At 44.2% G+C, this 22,036-nt stretch overlaps 1 protein-coding gene and 1 long non-coding RNA gene across 2 annotated transcripts in view; one reads left to right on the top strand and one right to left on the bottom strand.

The window, feature by feature from the left end:
- The first annotated feature begins 1,995 nt into the window (after positions 1–1,995).
- LOC129384941 (uncharacterized) lies at positions 1,996–9,851 on the top strand. Its single transcript, XR_008612490.1, has 2 exons — positions 1,996–2,467; positions 9,700–9,851. It is a non-coding gene; the product is annotated as an uncharacterized lncRNA (long non-coding RNA).
- LOC126530532 (transient receptor potential cation channel subfamily M member-like 2) overlaps positions 7,700–22,036 on the bottom strand; it is a 214,013-nt gene continuing 199,676 nt past the window's right edge. The window contains exons 27-29 of the mRNA XM_050177803.2: positions 20,510–20,605; positions 19,783–19,950; positions 7,700–13,693 (exon numbers count right to left, since the gene is read on the bottom strand). Coding sequence (XP_050033760.1) covers positions 13,583–13,693; positions 19,783–19,950; positions 20,510–20,605 — 375 coding nt within the window. The 3' untranslated portion in view covers positions 7,700–13,582. The remainder of the gene's footprint in view (positions 13,694–19,782; positions 19,951–20,509; positions 20,606–22,036) is intronic.

Raw genomic sequence — 22,036 nt, forward strand, 5'->3', positions numbered from 1 at the left:
TGAGCAGCCTTTCTGCCATCGACACCAACACATTGTTAGGATACCCAGCCTCCTTAAGAAGAGCACACTGCTGCTGGAGACTGATTTTCATTGGGTGTGGGCATGATCTTTGAAGGGCGTTTTTGAAACACGTTTGTTATGCCCCCCTTCACCAACTTAGAATGTGCTGAATGAAATTGCACAAGAGTTTTGTTAGCTCGTCGGCTGTAAGGCCAGCCGTCTTTTGTAAGCTGTACTCTAGACCTAGACCTGTACAAAACCAGCTGGTAACTCAGCTAATGAACCATCCACTTACGGCTAGTGGCAACTTTGGTAAGCTCTGCTGTAGCTGCGGTGTAGACATTCAACGTTCAGGCTTGTTTCAGCTTCGCAGGTGCTGTAGTTATCTGTACTTACCATGTTTACGATCCGGGAAGGTTGAATTCTTATTTTACATTCACTACAAAAGCACAAGAAAAGCAACGACCACAGTAAAATTTCCTCTTCGACTGTGGTCAGTGTCTTTCTTGTGTCAATTCCCAACCAGATAAGCTAAATGTTTTCAAACCCTTCATTTCATGTCATTGTAATATTGCATAAATATCTCACTGACAATCATTTAAAGAAGCAATAAATACAGTGTAACAACATACTTTTTGTCAATACATAAAGCTAGTACAGAAATAGTTATGCCAACATTCACAAAGAAATGTATTTGTGCTCTATATACTTTTCCCCCACACCTTCCTTCTTAACTGTAAGGCAATAGTTTTTGCCTAAGCTCGTGCAGGTATAAGCAATTCTAGTGATCAAATGGCGTCAGCACTAACCAACTTTATAGTGTACCAAAGTTGGTAATGAAACGGAGGTTTTCATACAAAGTATGACAAAGCGATTTTTTATTATGCCCCTTTATTTTTAAGTATTTGAGATACAGCTTAAACAAATGTAGCAGTTCAGCCTAGGCACACACCGAGTACACGTAATGAATTGCAGCGCACTCGTTTTTTAGTCATTCTCAACGTTAGAGCGACATGGCTGTAAATAGTTCTACATTTTCAGAGTCAGAAGGTACCATTGTTTTGTGACACTAGTGCATCAGTATTAACATAATATAACCATGCATGCCGGCTATGGGAGGGCTTTTCATAAGCATGTCTGTCTGACATAGTGCAACAAATGTACGGTTCTATTTGCCTTGTTCCACAGGCCATGAGTAGGTGCCAATGCATGTGCATCGTATGTGCTAGTACATTTGAACTGATATGGCAATGCATGTATCCATATGCAAAAGCCACATATACTATTACCACGACCGAATGCAGCCAACAGATAACACTATCACCTCAGTTAAACTGCATTCTAAACGGTTACTTGCACTACTAATGGTAACAGAACTTGAGTACAAGTGTATGGACAGTGCATTTTAAGGAAGATAAAACAGCATGCAGAAAGGCTATTACCTGTCTACACAGACACAGCCTTTCATAATGGCTCAGCAAAAATTCAGTTTATTTCATACGCACTGTGAGACATCGTTAGGCCGTCAGACTCTTCTTTATTCTGTTGAGTTAGAGCACCCCGACACAGGCCCAATACGGTGATGATGAGTATGCACAGATGAGAAGATGAAGCCTATGAGTAATGCTCACACTAATTTCCCCGCGCGAGTAAGTGGCCAGCCAGGTCACAATTAAGCCAGGAAGGAAACGCTGAACGAATCGTTTGAGGCGCGAAACGTGAACGATCTCCGAACCGCGGTAACGATCGACGGTCTGAAGAAACCTCAACGGGAGAAACATGATAGTTCACTGGGAATGTTTCTTCAGTAATGATGTAGGGTCCAAGGAAACGTGATTCAAACTTCTCACGCAATCCGGGTGTACGAATGGGCGTCCAAAGGAGCACTTCCTCTACAGGACGAAAGGAGACGTCTCGACGAGAGAAGTCGTGACGTTGCTTGCAATCTAGCTGACTGACTTCTGTGTTGAGGCGAGCACCTTGGCGACTAGTACATACAAATGTGATTCAGTATGGTTGCTATTAAAGGGAAGCTGAAACACTTTTCGAAAAAAATGAGTTCTCTGCGGCATTCTACAGTATTGAGTCCATTGAACACGAATATCTAGTTTAAAAAGGGTGGAAACAAACGCAAGCGGCTGTTTTTTGCAAGAAAACGCGCACCAGCGCCTCAGGGCATCGCGCGAACGCCGCTGTTGCCCGCGATTGGTCGGGACCGCTGTGACGTCATTCACGGGGATCAGCGGTCGGCGCGGCCGTTTCAGAGCGTAGCATGCTGTTCTGGTCTGACTTCACAGATGAGTTGTAAGCATTATGAACGCTCTCGCTGTCTCGGACAGCTTGTATTTTCACCTTACATGTTCGAACCGACAGTCGATACAGAAAACGATGGCGGCAACGACGATGTTGAGTGTGCCAACAGCGAAAACGATGTGTGTACCTTCTCGCGCATTGGAAATATTAGCTGGTACGTATGTTTTTTTTTTTTGTTTTTTTTTTCATGTAGCTGCACGTTGCAACGACAGGAGAAAAAACGCGCTAAAGTGTCACTGGGAACTTGCTGCTGGAAGAATGCCGAAGCACTAACTTCTCATTAGATTGTAAACACGGGTGCAATTCCGCGATGCCAAGCACCTTGCGCTGCTTGTCTAAAGTTCGGTGTTTTTTTTTTTGCGTGTTGATACACGATCGCGAACATAAGTACCGCGTTTCAAAGCGCGCACATACAGTGCTGCGAGGTACAGTCATGGAAGTTGCTTATCATACACATCCAGATCGAGATGGCCCTGCAGGGCGATTATATGTGCAATATTCAGACTATGGTTCGACGACTTTGCGATAGTGGCTCGATCAAGAATCGGTATGCGTGCTGCATGCTAGTGTTGACATACAGATATTAGGCAGTTTTAGCACTGCCGTGTGGAAAACACGGTAACTTTACGGTAACTGCAACCGTACGTCGAATGTCGCTAGGCAAGCCTAGCAACACTAGCAACAACGCGTTTTCGCATTGGTCGTAAGGCTATCCGGCTACGCTAAAACTGTGTTACCAGACGTCCATGGCTGCAAATGCTCGCATTTCTCGAGTGCATCAATGTGGGCACCGGAACACCGGAACTGGAATACCGATTGCCCGCATCGTTGTCAAGCTCCGATGATAATCACTGTCGCGGAAATGGTCCGAGCACAGCACAGCTGATTTCGTCGGCACTAAATTCTCTCTCCTCACCGCACGGACCCACTGCGCCGCTAGCTTCTTGTCCTTCGGGAACATGTGAAACACCACATCGTCTCGCCCGCCTGTGTTCGCGCAGCCGAATGCTGCACAGAACGAGGGCATCTTGGGCGCCCTTGGTTGTAGGCACTCACGCAAAACAGAAAGGAAGCACAGTTCACGAAAATCGCAAAAGAGAGCATACGTCAGTGGTGGCAGATCTCTCGTAGCATCGTTTAGTAAAGCGCAGGTGGGAAAGAAACACGCCAGCACATGTCAGCACGCCGGTCCGCCAGCACGCTCCCCGGGAATGACGTCACTCTCGCCGGTTCTGTCCTCCGGCTGCCTCCTCACCCGGCACTACAGGAAGCGACGAGGGCGTGTCCGCGGAGGAGATTTAGAAAGGAATTTCTGCCCCTTATGTTAACAAAACGAAGAAAAAATTTTCACAACCGTAAATTAATAGGTCTGTTCTTCCCAACCCCAGCAATTCATGGAATTGGAAAACCGTTTCAGCTTCCCTTTAAAGGCACACTAGAGGCAAATACTAAGTCAAGCTAAAGTGATAGATTAGTGCTCGAGAACATCTAAGCCGTCAATATTATCGCCAACAAAGCCTTAATGATCGAGAAATCCAGGTAAATGCACGACATGATTAGAGACTCCCGCGGGACATTCAAGCACTTACCCGAGACGAAAGCACTCCTCAGTTAAATTATGTCACTAGTACTTAACTACTCATTGCAAAAAAACATCATCGTATTGTGTTATAAGATGAGATAAAATGCTACTTGTCCAGTTCTAGTTCATGTTTAGAAAAAAAATACTCATTGAGGTTTCCGTTGACAACGACCGGGCGGTCGAAAGGTTTCGTTTTCGCTCGACTCTGCGCCACCCACGCTTTCATGCATGCTTTCATGTTTCGGTACTTTCCTGATCGCGTAGTGCTGCGCTGGCTTTGGTGGCTCGCGAAACTCGCACTAACTGCAAGTAACAGAGAATTCAACTTCCATGTGATGTCGCGGGATGCCCGAACGGTCTGCGCCACTTGAGTGAGCAAAAAAACGGCCGTGGCTTAGCTTGGTTAAGCCTGGTGATTGCGAAGCAATAGTGTGTTATTCTCGGATCAGCTGGTAGTATGGCTGGTGGTAGTTTTGGGTTATGCTAGTGTTACGGCTTACAGTGAATCATCTAAGAGGAAGTCATCCGTCGAATCCGTGTATGCCGACAAACATTTCCCTCACCAGCGTGCCCATTACAATATCTTCCAGTATCGATTGGCCGACGGTGCGGTAACACTCCATTTTCTCCGCGTCGTAAGATATGCCCACTCTGACCGTAGCGCCCCTGGTGAGAGGAGCGGGAGTTAGGCCGCCGTTGGTGGCTACCGCCTCGCCTCGCGACGGCGTGAGATGGGGCCCCGTTTTTACACAGCTGGTGTGACGTCACTCTAGGTCACGTGGTGTGACGTCACGCAGCGAGGTCACGCTAAAGGTCAATGGTGCCTATCACCGCCTCGCCACGGAACGGGCTGAAGTGCGACCTAAAGTAGTATTGCTTCGCAATAAAAGCAGTTGCAGCGGCGAATCCGCCGCTCTGTCGTGGCTCGGTGCCGCCGTCTGCCGGGCGCCGTTTTACTAACCGATGGCAGCAAAGGGTGGTGGTTAATAAAACCCCTTAAACTTCGTAAATAGCGACACTCTCCTCCTCCACCTTCACTCCTCTTCGTTTCTCCTCTTTTACGCTCCCTCCTCGACCGTGGCGCCGCCTACACTGCTCGAGTGTAACAACGGCCCATGCGCTCCTCGCAACTGCGTAAACGCTTCTCGAGCAGAAATGGTGCTGATGCACGGCGCGAGTGCCCACGTGATGCTATTAGGCCAATAGCGACGCGGCGTCGGTCTCGGCCAGAGCGCGCGAGGAGGAAGCGGCATTTTTCAAAGCGTGCCGCTACTTTACGAAGTTTAAGGAGTTTTAGCGTATGCAACGTCACCACTCCTGTAGTTGGGTGGCGGGAGATTTCAATTTCGAAAGGGTATTCGGACCCTTCAGATAAAATTTTCTCGTAAACTAAGTTTTTTCTTGGCCCGAAATAAGCGTTGTGAGGTTTCTGGAAAGGTATTTAAACAGGACACGTCGACTTTATTTGCCTTTAGTGTACGAGTAATACAAGCGGTCCTTAGTAAAGGCAACTTCTTTACTGATAAGTTAGAACTCTTAATTATCAATGTAACAAAAAATTAAATTTGTAGCTAATATGGTAATTCAAATGCTTAAATATGGGTACAGGGAACAATTAGGTTTTTTTAGAGCATCACTAAATGTAGCAGACTTTATTTTCAAATAAAGGAAACAGTGCAGAGAAAGAACAGGCTTAGTCTTGGACAGAATTGTAAGCTTGAAAGGTAGCAAAGGTGGATTCACAATGCTCTCTTAATGAAAGGGAAAAATTATCATCCACCCGAATCTAGCACGAAACTATAAAGGAAATACGTGCGGATTTCTCAGAAAGAATGTTTCACAGTTGAGGAAAAATTTTCATTGCCTTCATGCCTAATAGTGGGGTGGACACACTTCCATGAGCTAAATGTGGGTCCGTTAGTTTTTTTTTTTTTTTTTTTTTTGCCGGTTTGGTAGGTCAACGAATGGTGCTGAGGCGACTTTCATGCAAAAGCAATATTCTTGTGGTTTTGCTTATTTTTCGTCTGTAGTCGCAGCCTGCGAGTATTACTTACGCGATCATGTTTTAATAGAGTGCATGCATGGTGAATATAGTATCCCAACCGCACATCGAGTAGGTAACGTCGTAGCCCCGTCTTAGCCACAAAGCTATTACCACATTCAAGTTGCAGAGAGCTTTTTTTTACACAAAAAAAAGATAAATAATTAGCAATTGTTGGCTTCTCCTCAAGACTAAAAATTATGTAAATTAAAAGAAAAAGTCATAAACGACATTAGTCATGGAAGGGTATTGCCTGCAGATTACAGAAAAAAAAATTTTTCAGTAACAGGTCAAAGCAATAGTTTTGTAGATTTCCTGCCTGACATAGTTTCACCTGCGGGCGCAACCTTCAAAGTGCCCTTACAGCAAAAGAAAACTTATTTCAGGAGAAAATCGCTTGAATAATTACTTCCCACAATGAGGTAAATTAGTAAGATTTTTTTCAGCAGAATTGGAGATGGTCAAAAAGACACCTAGTACATTTTAAGATGGAATGACCCATATATATATATAGACTCTAAAAAATGTTTGCACCCTTTGGGGTGTATATCTGTCACACAACAATAATTCTCATCTGCCTTGCTTGCGTTTCCTTTCTTGAAAACGCCGTGCCCACTACTTTCCTGTCGGCAATGCTATGTCATGCTGATAATGTGCATGCCATTCGTTACTGGGAAGTACCAGGCTCACAGCATTAAAGAAAGGTAATGCAGACAAGACAGATGATCTTTATTGTTGTGTGGCAAGACATGACTCAAAGGGCGTAAATTTTTCTTAGAGAGTATATACGTTGCACCGACACTGTTCCCTTCTTCATTCTCTACAAGACGAACAGGATGGCGAGAAACTACACAGTCTTAATCGGCGGCTCCTCTTTGTGCTGAAACACTGAGAATGTCACTGCCAAAAGCCTAAAGACACGTGCGCGTGACACCGGTGAATACAGTGCCCTCTGTATCGTCCGTTCTTCCGGCGAGAGCAGCCCATTGAGATGGGGTATTGAATTAGGATAGCGATTTGGGCGAGCTGGTCCAAGTTCATCGTATCAAAGTGCAGCAAGGGAGGCACGTGGCTAGCGGAAAGAAAGTACAAACACAATGCTGTCCTTGCGTTGGTGGTGGGTCACTTGTTTGGTGACCCCTGCGCAAGACGTTACACCTTCATCTATTGTTTATGGAAAGAAAAGTGATTGTTACAAGAACTATCTTTAACTGAAATGACTTTAACAGGAACTTACTTAATTTCTTTACGTATATGGAGATGCTTACTTCAGCATCCAATCATGATACTTAAATGAAAAATGGTTTTTAAGTTCATAGCATATACCAGTCAGCATTAGAACTGACTTGAACAGTGATCTCTGAGCTGTCTTCAGGTCTAAGACGAAAGGTTAACAGTACCAAGATAGACTCAATTGGTCGTAGAGCACCCGTTGTATTTGTGCTTCTCTGTCCATGCTAAGATTTGCACTCTGCACGCCCTCTGTGCATGCTCTATGTTGGCCAGCGCCGCAGTGGCACCTTGTGCATCAGGCTTGTGTGCACCTTTTGGTCGGCTGGTCTCACTGTCATACGAAAGGACGTCTGTCTGCAAACTGTCTCGCATGTTAGCAAAACTTTGCCATCATCCCATCTGCGAAACTTTCACACAAAATCTGGGCTAATTATAATGGCAGCTTTCCCTTGCACTCCAGCACGATTTACTCAGTGTCATGCTGAAATGTGAAAACACAAAATATAACAAATTAGCATTTCAACCACGCCTTCAAGTTTCTTGCTTGTTTATTAAAAATGTAAACATGCAAGTGATAACAAGCACGATGTGTGTATATGACAAAACGGAAAAAAGGATGAATAGCCATGTAAAGCAAATGCGTGAAAAGTGAACAAAAAGAACTAGATCAACAAAGGTGATGAACGCCATTTTGCACTCTGGCAGTTAGACGTGTCAAAAATCTCCCACAGCTCTTCAATCACACAGTACTTAAGTAATCAAGCCATGGCTTCGCTATTGTGCTCATATAAAATAATGAAAGGTCATTTGGTCGCGAGAAAACGAGTCAGATCTTTGCGTTCACATTATACACAATATGTAGCTTCCATACATGCCATAAAAAATTCTTACCAGACAGTGACGCACACAGTACTTATGACAAAAACTGCAAAACTGCTTCATCGTCCCCTGCTATTGATTTAAAATATGCAAAAACAACAAGGGAATATCAGTGCAGTGAAAATTTCACACAAATTACCACCACTTCTTTCTCCCTTCAAGTTTGAAGCACATAGTAGTCTATGAGTCAGGATCTAGAAAAATTCTGGTCCTGACAGTTGTTTTCCAGACCTTAAATATCCTTATTTCTCTCCCCCTATTCCCCTCCGAGGCACATTCTGCCCACAGAACACAGACCACACTTGAAACCACCAAGAACATATATGGTGGGATTATTAACATCATTTGCATAATACAGTGCATAACAAAATAACAAATTGTGATGATATTGTGATGAAAGACTGCAAATCACTGCAATGACAAAACATACCATTCAATATGACAAAAATTAGCATGCAGCAGCAACTACATATTCCCAGGAATAACAGAATTGTGATCATACAAATTTCTACGAACCTCAAAAAATAATTAATCTGAAATTTGTATTTTCTTTAACAAGCTGCTATCATAGCCCAAAAGTGAAAATTGTGTACGTTGAATAGTTCTCATGATTATTTTCCATTGAAGTCTTTGATGCATATCTATCTTTCTTTACTCAATGCTGTTGAGGAGGCCCTTCTGAAATGCATACAACTCGCACTTATTTCTTGATGTACCTAAGCTTTGCCAGTGCTCACTCACTGCACACTGCAGTCAGCAATTTTCAGGTATACTGGTCTCTGCTAGAAACATGAAATACCTCATATTGAATTCAAAACTGCACGTCATAGCTGTACTCCCTAGAGTTTCGACAAATCTCGGAACACCTCAGCAATAAGTAGCATCCACAGCTACATAAGCCAGCATTCTAGTCAGAACACATAGTAGTCATGCAATCCAGTCTGAACACCTTCGAAATACGTATCACCCTGCAATTCAGATTCACCCCATCATATCATCTAAATTCCACTGCAATGGGCATTATTCGATTGAAAATTGATGCCTGCAGGGGCACTCAAAGCCAACACTGGCATTTTCGAGTTGTATATGGATAACACTGCATTAAAATATTCTGGGACTTCGTCTTGGGAATGGGGTGAGCACACTTAAGAAATATTTATTGATGCTGAATATTTTGGCATAAAGACAAAAGTGCCAGTTTTCTGTAAGGTGTCTTTAGTTTTGTTTTTCTTTGTTTATTATTTTTGAGAACACATCTAGCCTGTAAATCCTAATGTGCCTTATGCATGAATGCACTGAATGGGTTACTTCCAAGTAAACCGAACCAGTTGCCATACAACAAACAGTTCACTCCTTTGGTGCAGGTCAAGTTGCACATAGAAAAACACTATCCTGACACACAAAACAATAAGTGTAATCACTGTAGCTCCAAATGCGGGGCAAGCATGTTTTAGTGATGTGAAGTACTGCATGAAATGGTTAAAAGTACCGTACATATGTATCGAAACGCAGTCAGAAAAAAAAAAGAACATTAATTTTTGGCATCGTACCTTAATAACAATTCAAGTGTGCCACGATTCCACAGCATTCTGCATCGGCAACCTGAGTGTGCAAAATGTGAAAGACTGATTGGCATTATGTATTTATGCAGGTAAACAGTGCTCACCAACCTTCGATCTGCTGGGACTTCTGATACCATCCCAAGCGCCTTCGAGAGAGAACTATTAAAAATGTTCCAGATATATGTGCACAACTTTCAGGAGCTGTCCATCAGACAGTAAACCTCTGTTAACCTCTGGCTGATGACATGTCTAATGACATCAATGTCAAAATGTTCTGGGCGAACAACACCGCAAGCCCAGAGTGCTATCATCATACGGTGCAGGCAAGGTTTGTCAGGTCGATGCGTCGAGGCACTTCTTGCACTGCAACCACCAACTCTACTTCTTTCGCTTCCTTTCTGTTCGTATTGGTTTACGAGTGTCTTGCATGTTGTCTCAAGCACTGTGGCACAGGCTACATTGGGTGCTCATGAGCTACTGTTGCTTTTAGTGCTTGTGGTTTTCCAGCTAAAAATATTAGCAAAGATGCTGTCATGGAGAAGTTGGCTGAAAGGCAACTTTTCAAAGGGAAAGGTACCAGGTTCAGTTGCAGTGCCTTTATATTGAGCTCTTCTCATATTTTGTTTTATCACCATCATACTACATGATCATGATACATAATACTAATTTCTTTTTGGAGACAGGACATGCCTGGACAACCAAATAAGCATCATATGCAACACGATGGTCCCGACTGTTGCAGACATTTGCGGATGGACAGCTTTGGCGGGAAGTACAGCTGTGGAAATGCGATGCATGACGTGCAAATGTTGCATCTAGTTAGCCAATTAGCTTCCCAAACTATACGTGGGAATGTGGTTTGACACGCATTTCTGCTGGTTGGAGAGTGGCATGACGGATTCTAACAGCACCCAGCACAATAAACATCTGTAGCAGTATTGCGGACACAAAAAAAATTTGATAACTACAGCGCTTTGTTTCAGTTAAGATGACTTTCATGGGGAGTGATGTCATGTCGACGACCTGTGTCTCGGTAGTACCGTTGAATCATGCCACAGAACAGCTAGCTGCATTCGGGTGCTGCACTGGGGCAGCAGTGCAGTGTATGTGGTGCAAGTGCAGCATTTCCAGTTCAATTAATTTATTTGATTCTTAATACGACAATAAATTTAAGGCAACTGCTTAAAAAGCACTCTTTTTAGACCAACTGAGAGTAATCTACTATGTCCATGTGCTGGAAACACAAAGGGCAGGCATTATAGGGAGCCATTAAAAAATAAGCATTAGTTTTGACTTGTAGAACATACATCAAAGGCTTTGCAATAACTGCTGCCAATTACTCAGGAGAGAAAGGCTGACTAAAATTGTGGGCCTGATGAAGTCCCACCTGATCGGGGAAGATCATAATAGTTATAGACAAACTGCTGATCCAAGGTAATGTTAAGACATTTCGGTTGTTCCTTATTCTAACAAATGTCTTCTACTTAGGTAATTTCCTCTCACTCGGTGCTGTTTCTGCGACTGTCTATTGAGAAACGTTAATGCCAAATTTTCCTTATCCAATGTTGTGTCTGTGATGTCATTAAGATGTCAGAGAGCTTGTGTATTTGCATACCTTGCAGTGCAAAATCATCCTGTTCTATTAAAAAAAAATTTCCCTGCTATCAGAACCCATACAATAAAGTGTGCTCAGAACAATGTCCACCCAGTTTGCATTCTGGGAATGTACCTTACGTACCAATGTTGTTTGCTTTCCTATCACCTGTCTTACTTTTCTTTTTTCCTGCAAAATTGTGCATCTTAAAAGATATGCTTTATTCCACAGCTAGGGCTATGAGGTGAGTGGCAGTGTCACAAGGCGGCCCAAATTTATAACATTATGAACGCACTCCTGTGTATTCTAATCTTAGCAATGGGACTGGACATGCCAGACACACACAGGGTCAGGGCCAAAGTGCCCTTCAAATGTACCTCATCCCCAGATAGTATTTATTTTTGCGTAATCCAATTATAGCAGTGATAATGTGATCATGACAGTATTTCCAAGTTTGCACAGAAAGAAATAATGTATAAAATCTTCCTTACAGCTTAAGAAAGAAGCAAGGACAATGAGAGGGTCAACCCTTCAATAATATTAAGGTAACAAAAAGGAAAGCAATGACTAATGCCAAAGTTATGCAAATAACACCCCAAGAGAAGCTCCAAGTGATGAATTTCCAACGGGACAGTCCAGTCCAAAAAGGCAAGGCCACAGTGAAAAACAATTAGTGAAGCATCACTATGGCAGTGATAATTGAGCTGTCTGCAAAATTAAAAAGTGAAACTTTGATGATCGGAAGAGCTACATACAAGAGCAATTGCAACTAAGCAATTGCAATGTCATCACAAATAAGTGGGATGAAGCTATGCCATTATCATATTGTTTTCATTGTTGCCCTCTGTTTTTATTTTCTCTGCAAGTATGAAGTAGACCAGCATTTTTTTGCTACCTGTGAATGTCCCTTCTCCAAAGGATAACACAACACCCCTATCTACTTTTCGTTGTGTCTTCGAAAATTCTAAACTATGTGCACTTTTTCACGAGGTCACACATGCGTAATTTTACTTACTTGATTCATACATTTCAGAAGCGTAATAAGTATTTGGTTGCCTTCAAATTTTCCTCACTTCACCATAGACTTGAAGAGCTTGATACCTGGATTAAACTAAAATTTTCTGCAACATTTCGCTTGGCGATTCTGCAACATTTCGCTTGGCGATGAATGTGTCCTTGGCATGCGGACAATCTAAGAAAATATTTTCACAGCCTTCAAGCAGTGTTCACTCATCATGAGCAGCAATCAAGGCGTACTACGATACAGCACAAGACAAAAGAGACAGAAAGATGGAGATGAAATAAAGGCTGAGGCTTTTTTTCTTTGCCAACTGTTGCTCACTATGACAAAGCACGTATTTCTAACCAATGATATTCCCAAGCCATCAACATTGTAACACAAGGTGTCAGTCCCACAATGTGCACATGTAAAACTAAATTCGTGACACGTCTTTGTAGAAAAAGCAAGAAGAAACATAAAGGCTATAGACAGCTAAGTACATATTTTGAAGTTTGACTACAGTGGTAATCCTACCAAGACTATAACAACATAACCCTGAGGCATTGGACAAGATGTCAACACATGTTGTGAACAAATGCTCACTGCGTGACATACGTATGCAAATATACACTTCTATGGAAGCAATGGTTATGTAAGACTCACAAATGCTAAAAATATAACAGAAGGCGTTACTGTCACACAATACGCATGTGCTGATCTCGGCACATGCCTATGCCCAAAATGTAGGATGAAAATATGTTAATATTGATTATTATCACCTATCTACATGCTGTGGTCCTCTATAAATTATGAATACGTAGCGAGCTTAGACTTTACAAAATAGAAAAGTTTGGAGCACACTAAGCAGAAGATGCAACACTGCTCATTTTCCAGCATGTGCACAACTGTGTTCTCACATTCAAGTTGCAGCGGCATTAGCATCGCTTAAAGTGCATATCACATGCTTGAATAGATGCACAGCAAATGGTCTGTCATACAGCAATGCTATACTATTCTGTACCAAAATTATACCTCGATGCCTCAGTGCAAACATAAAACAATAACAAGAAACGTATCACATTAAGTTACAGCACAAGAGCAGGGCACGTCCTTGAGCACACCTGTCAAAAGATTCCATTCAAATGCCTGTCAATGTCAACAGGCATTAAATATTCCTCCAAGCAAACAAAGCACACCCAACAATGCATGGTGTCACTGCAGAGCTTGCCTATCTTTAAAGTATGAGAAAAAGTTGTTGCAGTGTAGAACACGAGCGCAACAAGAGACCCACTGGGTCGGTCGTACACGTAGTAATGATCACAGCCAGGAGTCGTAGTCCTCAAGGTCAGGCACCGGGACGCCAGTGACAGCAGTCACGTTAGATGATGCTTGCTTGAAGAGACTTGGTAACTTCATGCAGCAGGACTGACTGCCCGAGTGGCAGCTTTGTAAACAGGTCCTCCGTGACAAGCCGCCATAGCAGGTGGTTCTAAAACAAGGACAAAAGAATGGAGTCTTTTCTACAAGCTCTTTAGTTTCAACAAAAAGAAGCATGTCATAGCTGCCTTACTGCAGTGCCATCACAACTTCCACTGCCCAGTAGGGCTCATTCAGGCTTGCAGACTGCTAAATCGGAGCACATGGGCTCCCTCACGTGCATCCTTATCATGCAATTCCTTTGCCATGTAGTATCAGTGCCAAGGGGCCATTTTCACACTTTACACATCACAGCAATGATTTTCAAGAGTAGCCTAAAGCTCTGGCACACGAATGCATGCCATCAGAAAAGGAAACATACAGCAAGAAAGACAAGTTTTTGGTTATAAAGCGTGATGCGTTTAGAGTTAATGACTTTATGGCCTTGTGGCAAATTGTTTTCCTATTTAGGGGAAAAAAAAGGAAGCTCTATTAAATCAGCAAGTCCCATAGTTATTGCCGGGTAGGTCTGTACTTGTATTGCCCATCATAGGGGCTTATCTTGAAACATGGTGTCTAAAGTCCACAATGCAAAGGCACAATGCAACTTCCCATTAGCTAAATTTTACTGTGCAGAAACACTCACCCAACTCAATCCATGCATGTTTACATTAATCCCTTGCAGATCCCTAGCAAAAAATGCCAATATCATTTTCTATTGGTCCACTAGAGCTAATTCTATGGGTTCCATAGGTAACTTATTGCAACTCTGGGTTTTATTTAAATTCTGTTGGTACTAATAGCGTCCAAAAGGTGATGTCTGTTTGTTGCCTGTAGTACTTTGCATTGATACCAATAGGTGACAGCTGTTTGTCACTTATAGGACCAATAGACTTGTATTGGCACCAATAGCGTCCGATAGGTGACAACTATTTGTTGCCTTTAGGACCAATAGGCTTGTGTTAGTACCAAGAGGGTGAAGTGAGCAGAAGTTATGTGTTTCCCGTGAGACTGCTAGAGGTTCTAAACATAAGAATGATGGAGCTGATATGCACCTAGCAGCGCAATTTCCCAAATTCTTCATTGTGCCACTGGGAAGAACATGCTAAGCATACTATAGAAAGGTATTTGTTAAAGAACTCGCATGCTGAGAATGTAGCAGTTTCGTATGCGATCAACTTGCCGAGCCAGTAGAGCCCACGTATGCGCAGTTGCATCACTGGCATTTCAATAACACAACTCTGCTTTGCCAAGTTGGACTATAAAATTATTACATGAGTGCAACAGGGCTACAAAACTGTGTCTGACTGTGTGCCCATCATCATGACAGGTATAGTGCATAGAGATGGGCAGTGCACATTCAACAAGCACTGGCAATAGTTGCTTCGGCTCCTCAGCCTTTCGAAGTTTTTCTCCTGTGTTGTTTGCTGTTATTTCTGTGTCCATTCGCAATTGTTGTCTGTAGTCCATAACCGCGCCCTCGTAGAACCCGAAAAAATCGTGACAGTAACCACAGCACACGTGAACAGCAATTCATGCTGGGGCACGCTAATCACCAAACAGGAATTTCTCGCAGCACAGAGGGACGATAGGTTTTGCCAAAAGGTGCCCACAAAGCTGGCAGAATGTGACCAGTAGACACGGCCAGTGGTATTGCAACCGACTGCTACACACTCGCAAAGGGAGGCCTGCTGTTGTGCTACATCCCTCAGGCAGATGTTGGAACAGATGACTCCTCGTTTCGTGTTGTGGTACCACAAAAGCTACGTAAGTCCTTCATCAGGCTACCATGACAGTGCAATAGCTGGCCATTCCTCGGGACCAAAAACTTGTGAGAAATTGTGTCGTTCACTTACATGGCCTGGAATGAAGCAAAACGTATTCCACTACACTCGTTCGTTTCAAGTCTACCAGAAAACTGAGCCACGCAGCGGGCTTCCGCACGGCACCATAAAGTCCATTCAGAGCACATCACCATGGCAGATTGTGACATGTGGCGTCATGGGCCCCTTCCCCATGAGCCCGCACCGTAACCAGTTCTTGTTTGTAGTGACAGACCACTTTACGAAGTGGGTCAAATTGTTTTCCTTGCACAGGTTGACTTCACAGAAAGTATGGGAGTGCCTGCTTGAAACATTTGCCAAACTTCGTTTCCCAGTGCAGCTGATCATGGACAATGCAACATAATTCACCAGCAAGGTCTTCACGAAGTGCTGCAAGAACATGGAACTTTGTCACACCTCTGTACCACATCTGAGCACCACCCTCAAGCCAACATCATGGAAAGGGTGAACCGCAATCTGAAGTCGATGCTGGTCACACACACAGTTCGGCACGAGGACTGGGACTTGAAACTTCCCGAGATGGCTTCCGCTGGCCATCTCCACTGGCTTCACCCCTGCACAGCTGAACTTGGGCAAAGAGTTGTGGCATCCACAGGAAAACCTAACAGAATGTTCTAACACATGCAGCTTGTCTTGCGCGAAATTTGCGGGTGACCTTCAGAGGCGGCTGGCAGGTGCCATTGAGCAGGCTCGACAATACCTTGATGTCGCCTTGATGGCCAGCATAATAAGCATCAGTGCAACATCAACTTTGAGGTTGGTGATCTAGTTCGGAAAAGGACACATCCTGCTAGTGATGCCTCAAGAGCTTTTGCCATGGCACTAGCTTACAGGTGAGAAGGACCATATATTGTGAGTAGCCAATTGGGTCTGTTATACATGCTAGCATAGCGTGATAATGGGGGACAGTACGGTCCCGTTCACATTTAAGACCTACAGCACTTTCTTTTTTTTTTTTTTTTTTTTTGCCTGACATTCCTAGCTTTTGCAGGCACTGGCTCCAGCTGATTGCAGCATCAAGTCACTCGATGTCGATGTCGCCAGCCATGCATTGGTACAACCTCAGACCATGGCAGAAAGACCAAAAGTGGCACTATTGACAATGGCAGTGCCATTGTGTTGCTACATGTTTTTGAAGTTCCTGGATAGCTCGGATGCCACTCGATTCTATAAACATGCCCACCATACTATCATGCATTTGCAGGAATCATGGTGCCACCACAACAGCAATCGCAGAGGAGGGCTGCAGACTATGAGCACAACAATGGGGTCCCATGCCTTGGGCATCACACTTGGACTATGCAGCGAGCTCAGCGCCCAAGACAACAGAGGGCATCTGTAGTCATCTGGAATTGCCTGATGACAACAGGACGTACAGTAGCGTGGTCCTCGTGCCTCAACTGAGAGACCGAACAGCCTCTCGTCGAATACAGAAACCACGTAACGAAGTCCCAGTGCCTTTCTGTAGGCAGATCCTGACTGACAGGCACCCGACCGAGCCACCAGGTAACCAGCAACCATATTTTTCTGCTTTTCTTTATGTAGGGGGAGAAATATGGGATGCCACCCATAGGTGCCTGGCACACTGGCTATCAATATTGGTGTATGCGCACTGAGGCATGCATCTGCACAAAAGGCGAGGCCTGCTCGCCTCAAGGGTTATTGTCTGGCTGGCTGCGCAGCACTCGAGTTGCATAAATAAACACTTTTGTTCGAATTCAGGACTCGTGTCTGTCTTTCTGCACAGCTGAGGATGGGCACAGAAAATGAACTGCACAAGTGTCAGTGTCACCCACATCGAACTCAAAATAGAGCCGCATGACTATAGGCCTAATGACTGCGACGACGTTGCCCGCAAAAGCGTAAAATGCATTCCGGCTGACCATCACATACGCCTTCTATGTGCTCACTGCCTACAAAAGTTCTATTACTACAAAAGTTCACTGATGTTTTGATAGGCAATATGTTGATGTGACATCAACAAACAGACTGGGGGCCCTGACATAAGCATCAATACTTCGGAGTGTGCTACTGATAGTTTTTGTAGTTAAAAGCAGCTGTGTGTGTTTCATTTTCTTTCTGCTGTCTTTGTGGACTCATCCAAAGCTGTTTCAAACTTGCATAAGTTGTTACTAACCTAATTATGCCACAGTTCAGCGTAATTCTGAACTTAGCTTCATTTTTATGCAAGCCTATAAGTGATTCTTCTGTGGCTGTTTTATCATTTTGTCGCACATTTAAGGTAAGTGCCATTCGTCAGAATGCAAATAAAGTACTCTAACCTTTATTTTGGTGTTTTTTCCTATCACACTATAGCATGCATGGTGTGTGCTCACTTTACGATGCAGCTACTTTGCTAGCAAGTTGAGAGCCAATTGAACCAATACACCCATAGAACCAATACACATATACGACCGATATGGCTCTAGGACTAATGTACCTATAGGTCAAATAAAGTAAAACCTCGTTATACGTTTTGGAGAAAAATGGGTGAAAGACCTTACCAACCACAAAAACGTATGATCTTAAGTCACTAAAAAATTTGACAGGCTCAAAGCTGACACCTACATAATGCGAAGCATTGCGCAAATCGTTACAGCACGAGACGCTGTTGCGTTGTTGTGTCGAGCTGGTAGGGCCCTACAGGCCCAAGATGCGCATTGTCATTTTTGCGGCTTCCACATGCTTACATTTGCGCTTCTCAAATTGGGCCTAGATCAACAGCTTCTCCGAGCAGGGCATTCTAGTGGGAAGTTTGACGTTCCCGCTTGACAACAATCATTGTGGCCGAAGGTGCCAATGCGCCTCTAGATGGTGGGGCATGAGAGACTGGAGACGCGCTTTGTTTGCCTATTGTGTAGTGTTTCAAGACCGCTATGGGAAACAAAAAAAAGATGCAGTTTCGCCCGAAAGGCGAAGCATCGATTGCGATAGTAAAGTAGCAGACAGCCATATGAAGGAAGACTAGTACTTTTATCGGCTGTATCAACTTGTAAACATTCGCTTGCTAACTAAACTAATAAGCATGGTGTCAGTGCGCACAACAAACATGAACACATACTCTATGGCTGCGGACACTCACTGTCAAAACGCTGGCGTAAGGAGATGTGGCAGCAGCAGCGAGCGAAGTGACATTCATGCTGTCTATCACTTCAACGCAAAGCGAGCTCCAAAGACACATAGCACGCACAAAGCTACGACCCGCCGACGTACGTTGACTCTGCCCCCATTGCAGATCACTCTCAAGACACGGCAGCGTGACCACGCACAGCTGCCACCTGTGCAGTAGCAGCCAGAAAGAAAGCCGCTCCCCCTCCCTCCCCCCGGTGCCTTGCAACATTGGGTGCCTCACACACTTCTTTGCATTTGTCCCTTTTGTGCGGGCGACATTGAGCCACCGATTGTCGGCTCCCCTTGCACACTTCCACTCACACATACAGCATAGGGCAAGCGGCGACAGTGTTATCGTCCTAGGATTTCACACGGAACCTTACAGCGATGCCCACACCCACACGACGCATCCGCATCGTGTGGGCGCGTGTTACAAGCTGTGTTATACAAGCGTCGGCGTATGAATAGGGTAAACTTCTAACGCATCAGTGTAAACGTGGCTACTATCGTTGCCGCTCACGATTTGTTGCGTGCCCACGAGCACAGACGAGAAGAATCTAAAAGTGACTATTTTGTTGTTGTTGCCCGCAACCACTATAAAGCCTACAAATAATAAAGCCAAGGCGAGTTTAATTGTAGCTTCTTTTCTTTTTTTTTCATGGAAATGCTGAAAGTGATGAAAGGAATGAAATCAGGCATCTGCTTAAGAATGTTTCGTGCATGCAGACCGCTTGGTATGTCTTGAACAATGGTTCGCCTAGCATTCGACAGATGGTAAGCGGGATCATCTTTACCTAGACTTGGCACATGACATATCGCTGTGGCGAGTTCGGGGTGCGATCATTAACCGGGAAAGGAAAAAAATCGAATTTTGACAACAAATTCGGGTGCTATCATTATGCAAGTAAATACGGTATTACTGGCAACATTTAGGAAGGGCTCCATGTGGTCTATGTGCGGCTAGCAAGCTTCTATTGTCGTCATTTGGCTTATCTCAAAGCTCCCCTTGACTCAAAATATTTTTCCCATTTTTACAGCTTCGAGTAAATGGAGGCTTACTGTATCTTCAAAACCTACCATAATAGAAATACGTAAGCATTACTTCCAGCACATCTTGACAAAAGAAGGACAGTGCATGGCTCGATGCCACCTATCATGCTTGCAGTCCACGTGAAAGAAAACAACACAGTGCAATGCAAGTTCATACCTGCATCTTGTCCTGCAGGTTCTCTGTGCCATCGTAGTGGATGTTCCACAGCTCAATCTCGCGCCAGCAGTGATCTGTATTCATGGGGTCGTCCATGTAGCCACGCTGCCTGCACTCGACCAATGGCTCATCTGTGCCTTCTTCTTCCACGTGGGAGCTCCGGAAAAACTGAAACGTTATGCGGAACACCACGGTTCAAATAATTTTTTGTCGGTATCACAGCAAGCGCTCTGATAATTCCCAGGGTATCCTACCAAATTCTGTGCTGGCCAGAACTTCTGGCAGCACAACACAGAAGCACACTTTTAAACCTCATGGCTAACCCATCACAAAACTTAAGCATAAGTAACGTATCGCGTAATCGTCAGTATGTCTGAAAGCGAGCATTTACTTCATGCGTGACTTTCGTTATTTAAATTTGCACACCATGCTCTTAACTACTTTCATATATTTATTCTTGATTCATTAGGTGCATGTTTTCCTAAATACATGGCATTATACATGAAACTATCACCATTGCTCCTACGTATCACGATTCAAGGTTCAAAGTACTACAAAGATTCAGAGTACTACATACTGTGTACCTCAAGCAGTCACAAAAGATTGTGCTTGAAAGAAAGCGATATTATTTATACAGGCAGGTCTTGAAGAAGCCAATTGATTCTCTAAACTGGCAACCAAGGCTCTTCGAAGCCTCGTGGTGGAAGGGTGAATGAACTCCCCTCACCTCCTTAATGTCGTCTTCAGCCTCGCACTTGAGCACTGTCTCTGGCTTGAACAGCAGCTTCAGTGTCTCATATTTTCCCTCTCCAGGTACGAAGTCCTGAAAGTGGCATCACATGCTGCTGTTAGATTTTGTGTAAAGCTAAAACTGTGAACACAAATTGCCAAATACTTCTCTTCTTGTTCGTCCACTCAAGCAACTGATGTACAATTTGCCATGTGCGAGACAGAATTTGTTTGCCTACAACACTATCTCTGTATGCTGACTTACACTTGGATATCCAATGTATCTGAAAACAGACACACAAGCATTATGCAAAATTGGCGCACAATATCAATACAATTAAACCTCGATATAACGAAGTCGGCAAAATCGGTAATTTGCTTCGTTGTATAGAAATTTTGTTCTATTGAAATTGAACTTTTTATGCAAATAAGCACAGTCGCCAATCGATTTTTCTTACATAGAAATTGGCCGCAGAATATTCTGTACTATCGGGCAATTGAATAAAAGCAAACTTGAATGAGAAAGCAATTCATGTGAATATATTTGGGAGTCAGCGACAATTGAGACTGTTTCATGCAACCTACGTCAACGATATCTTCATATCGGCGATACGAATTAAGCAAAGCCAGACACGCTTTCGCATGCACTCCGCCTCCGCGGCTGACAGCGTCACCTGCGGGGAGCGAATGCTTCGTCTGCCTCTCGCTCCAACGGGTCACCGAAAATCGAGATTATGCAACCTATAATACTAAACATGCACGAAGACAGCTTACAAGGTGCCGCGCCCTCTTGGCACACCCACACTTTGCACACAAGGCAGACAACCTCCGGCACAGGGTGCACAGCTGCGTATACGCTCAGCCGCACTTACAGCCATGCGCAGCCACGGCCGAGACAGGTGCCAGAAATCGAGACGCACGCAAACTCCCCCTCTCCCCCCCCGCTCCCCCTCCCTCCTGCGCGCTTGATCGCGTACTACCACGAGCTCGTTCCCCCCCCCCCCCCCCCTCTTTGCCTTTGCTCGCGCAAAAAGGCGGCACTCGTGTAGCCACCATCTTTCTTGTCTCACCCTCCCACGCTTTCACTCGCACCTAATCTTTTCGCACTTGACTTTATACGGAACATGATACGACTCCAGTGCAGCAGTCGCTCTTGTCGCGCAATTTGAGAGGTGCGCTTGCAAGCAGCCGCTTGTAGTTCAATCATTTGACCATCTGCATCCGCGGAACTTTCCAGTTATTGTCTCAGCATTCCTTTGCTGCGGCAGTGAAATTTTGTTACATTTAGATCACATACCGTATTTACTCGATTCTAAGCACCCCCTTTTTTTCACGATCGCGATGCCCACTGTGAGGGGGGGTGCTTAGATTAGAAAAATCTAGAATGACCCTCCCCTCCCTCCTTTCGCTGCGACATCACAACGAGATGGGTGCGAGAAATAACATTTTATTTTGCACACATTCAAAAGAAAAATCGGTGCAGACAGTAAACCCGCCGCTTGTGTAGGTTGCTCAGTCACTATCA

Source organism: Dermacentor andersoni, chromosome 4, assembly GCF_023375885.2.
Source record: "Dermacentor andersoni chromosome 4, qqDerAnde1_hic_scaffold, whole genome shotgun sequence".
NCBI lineage: Eukaryota > Metazoa > Arthropoda > Arachnida > Ixodida > Ixodidae > Dermacentor > Dermacentor andersoni.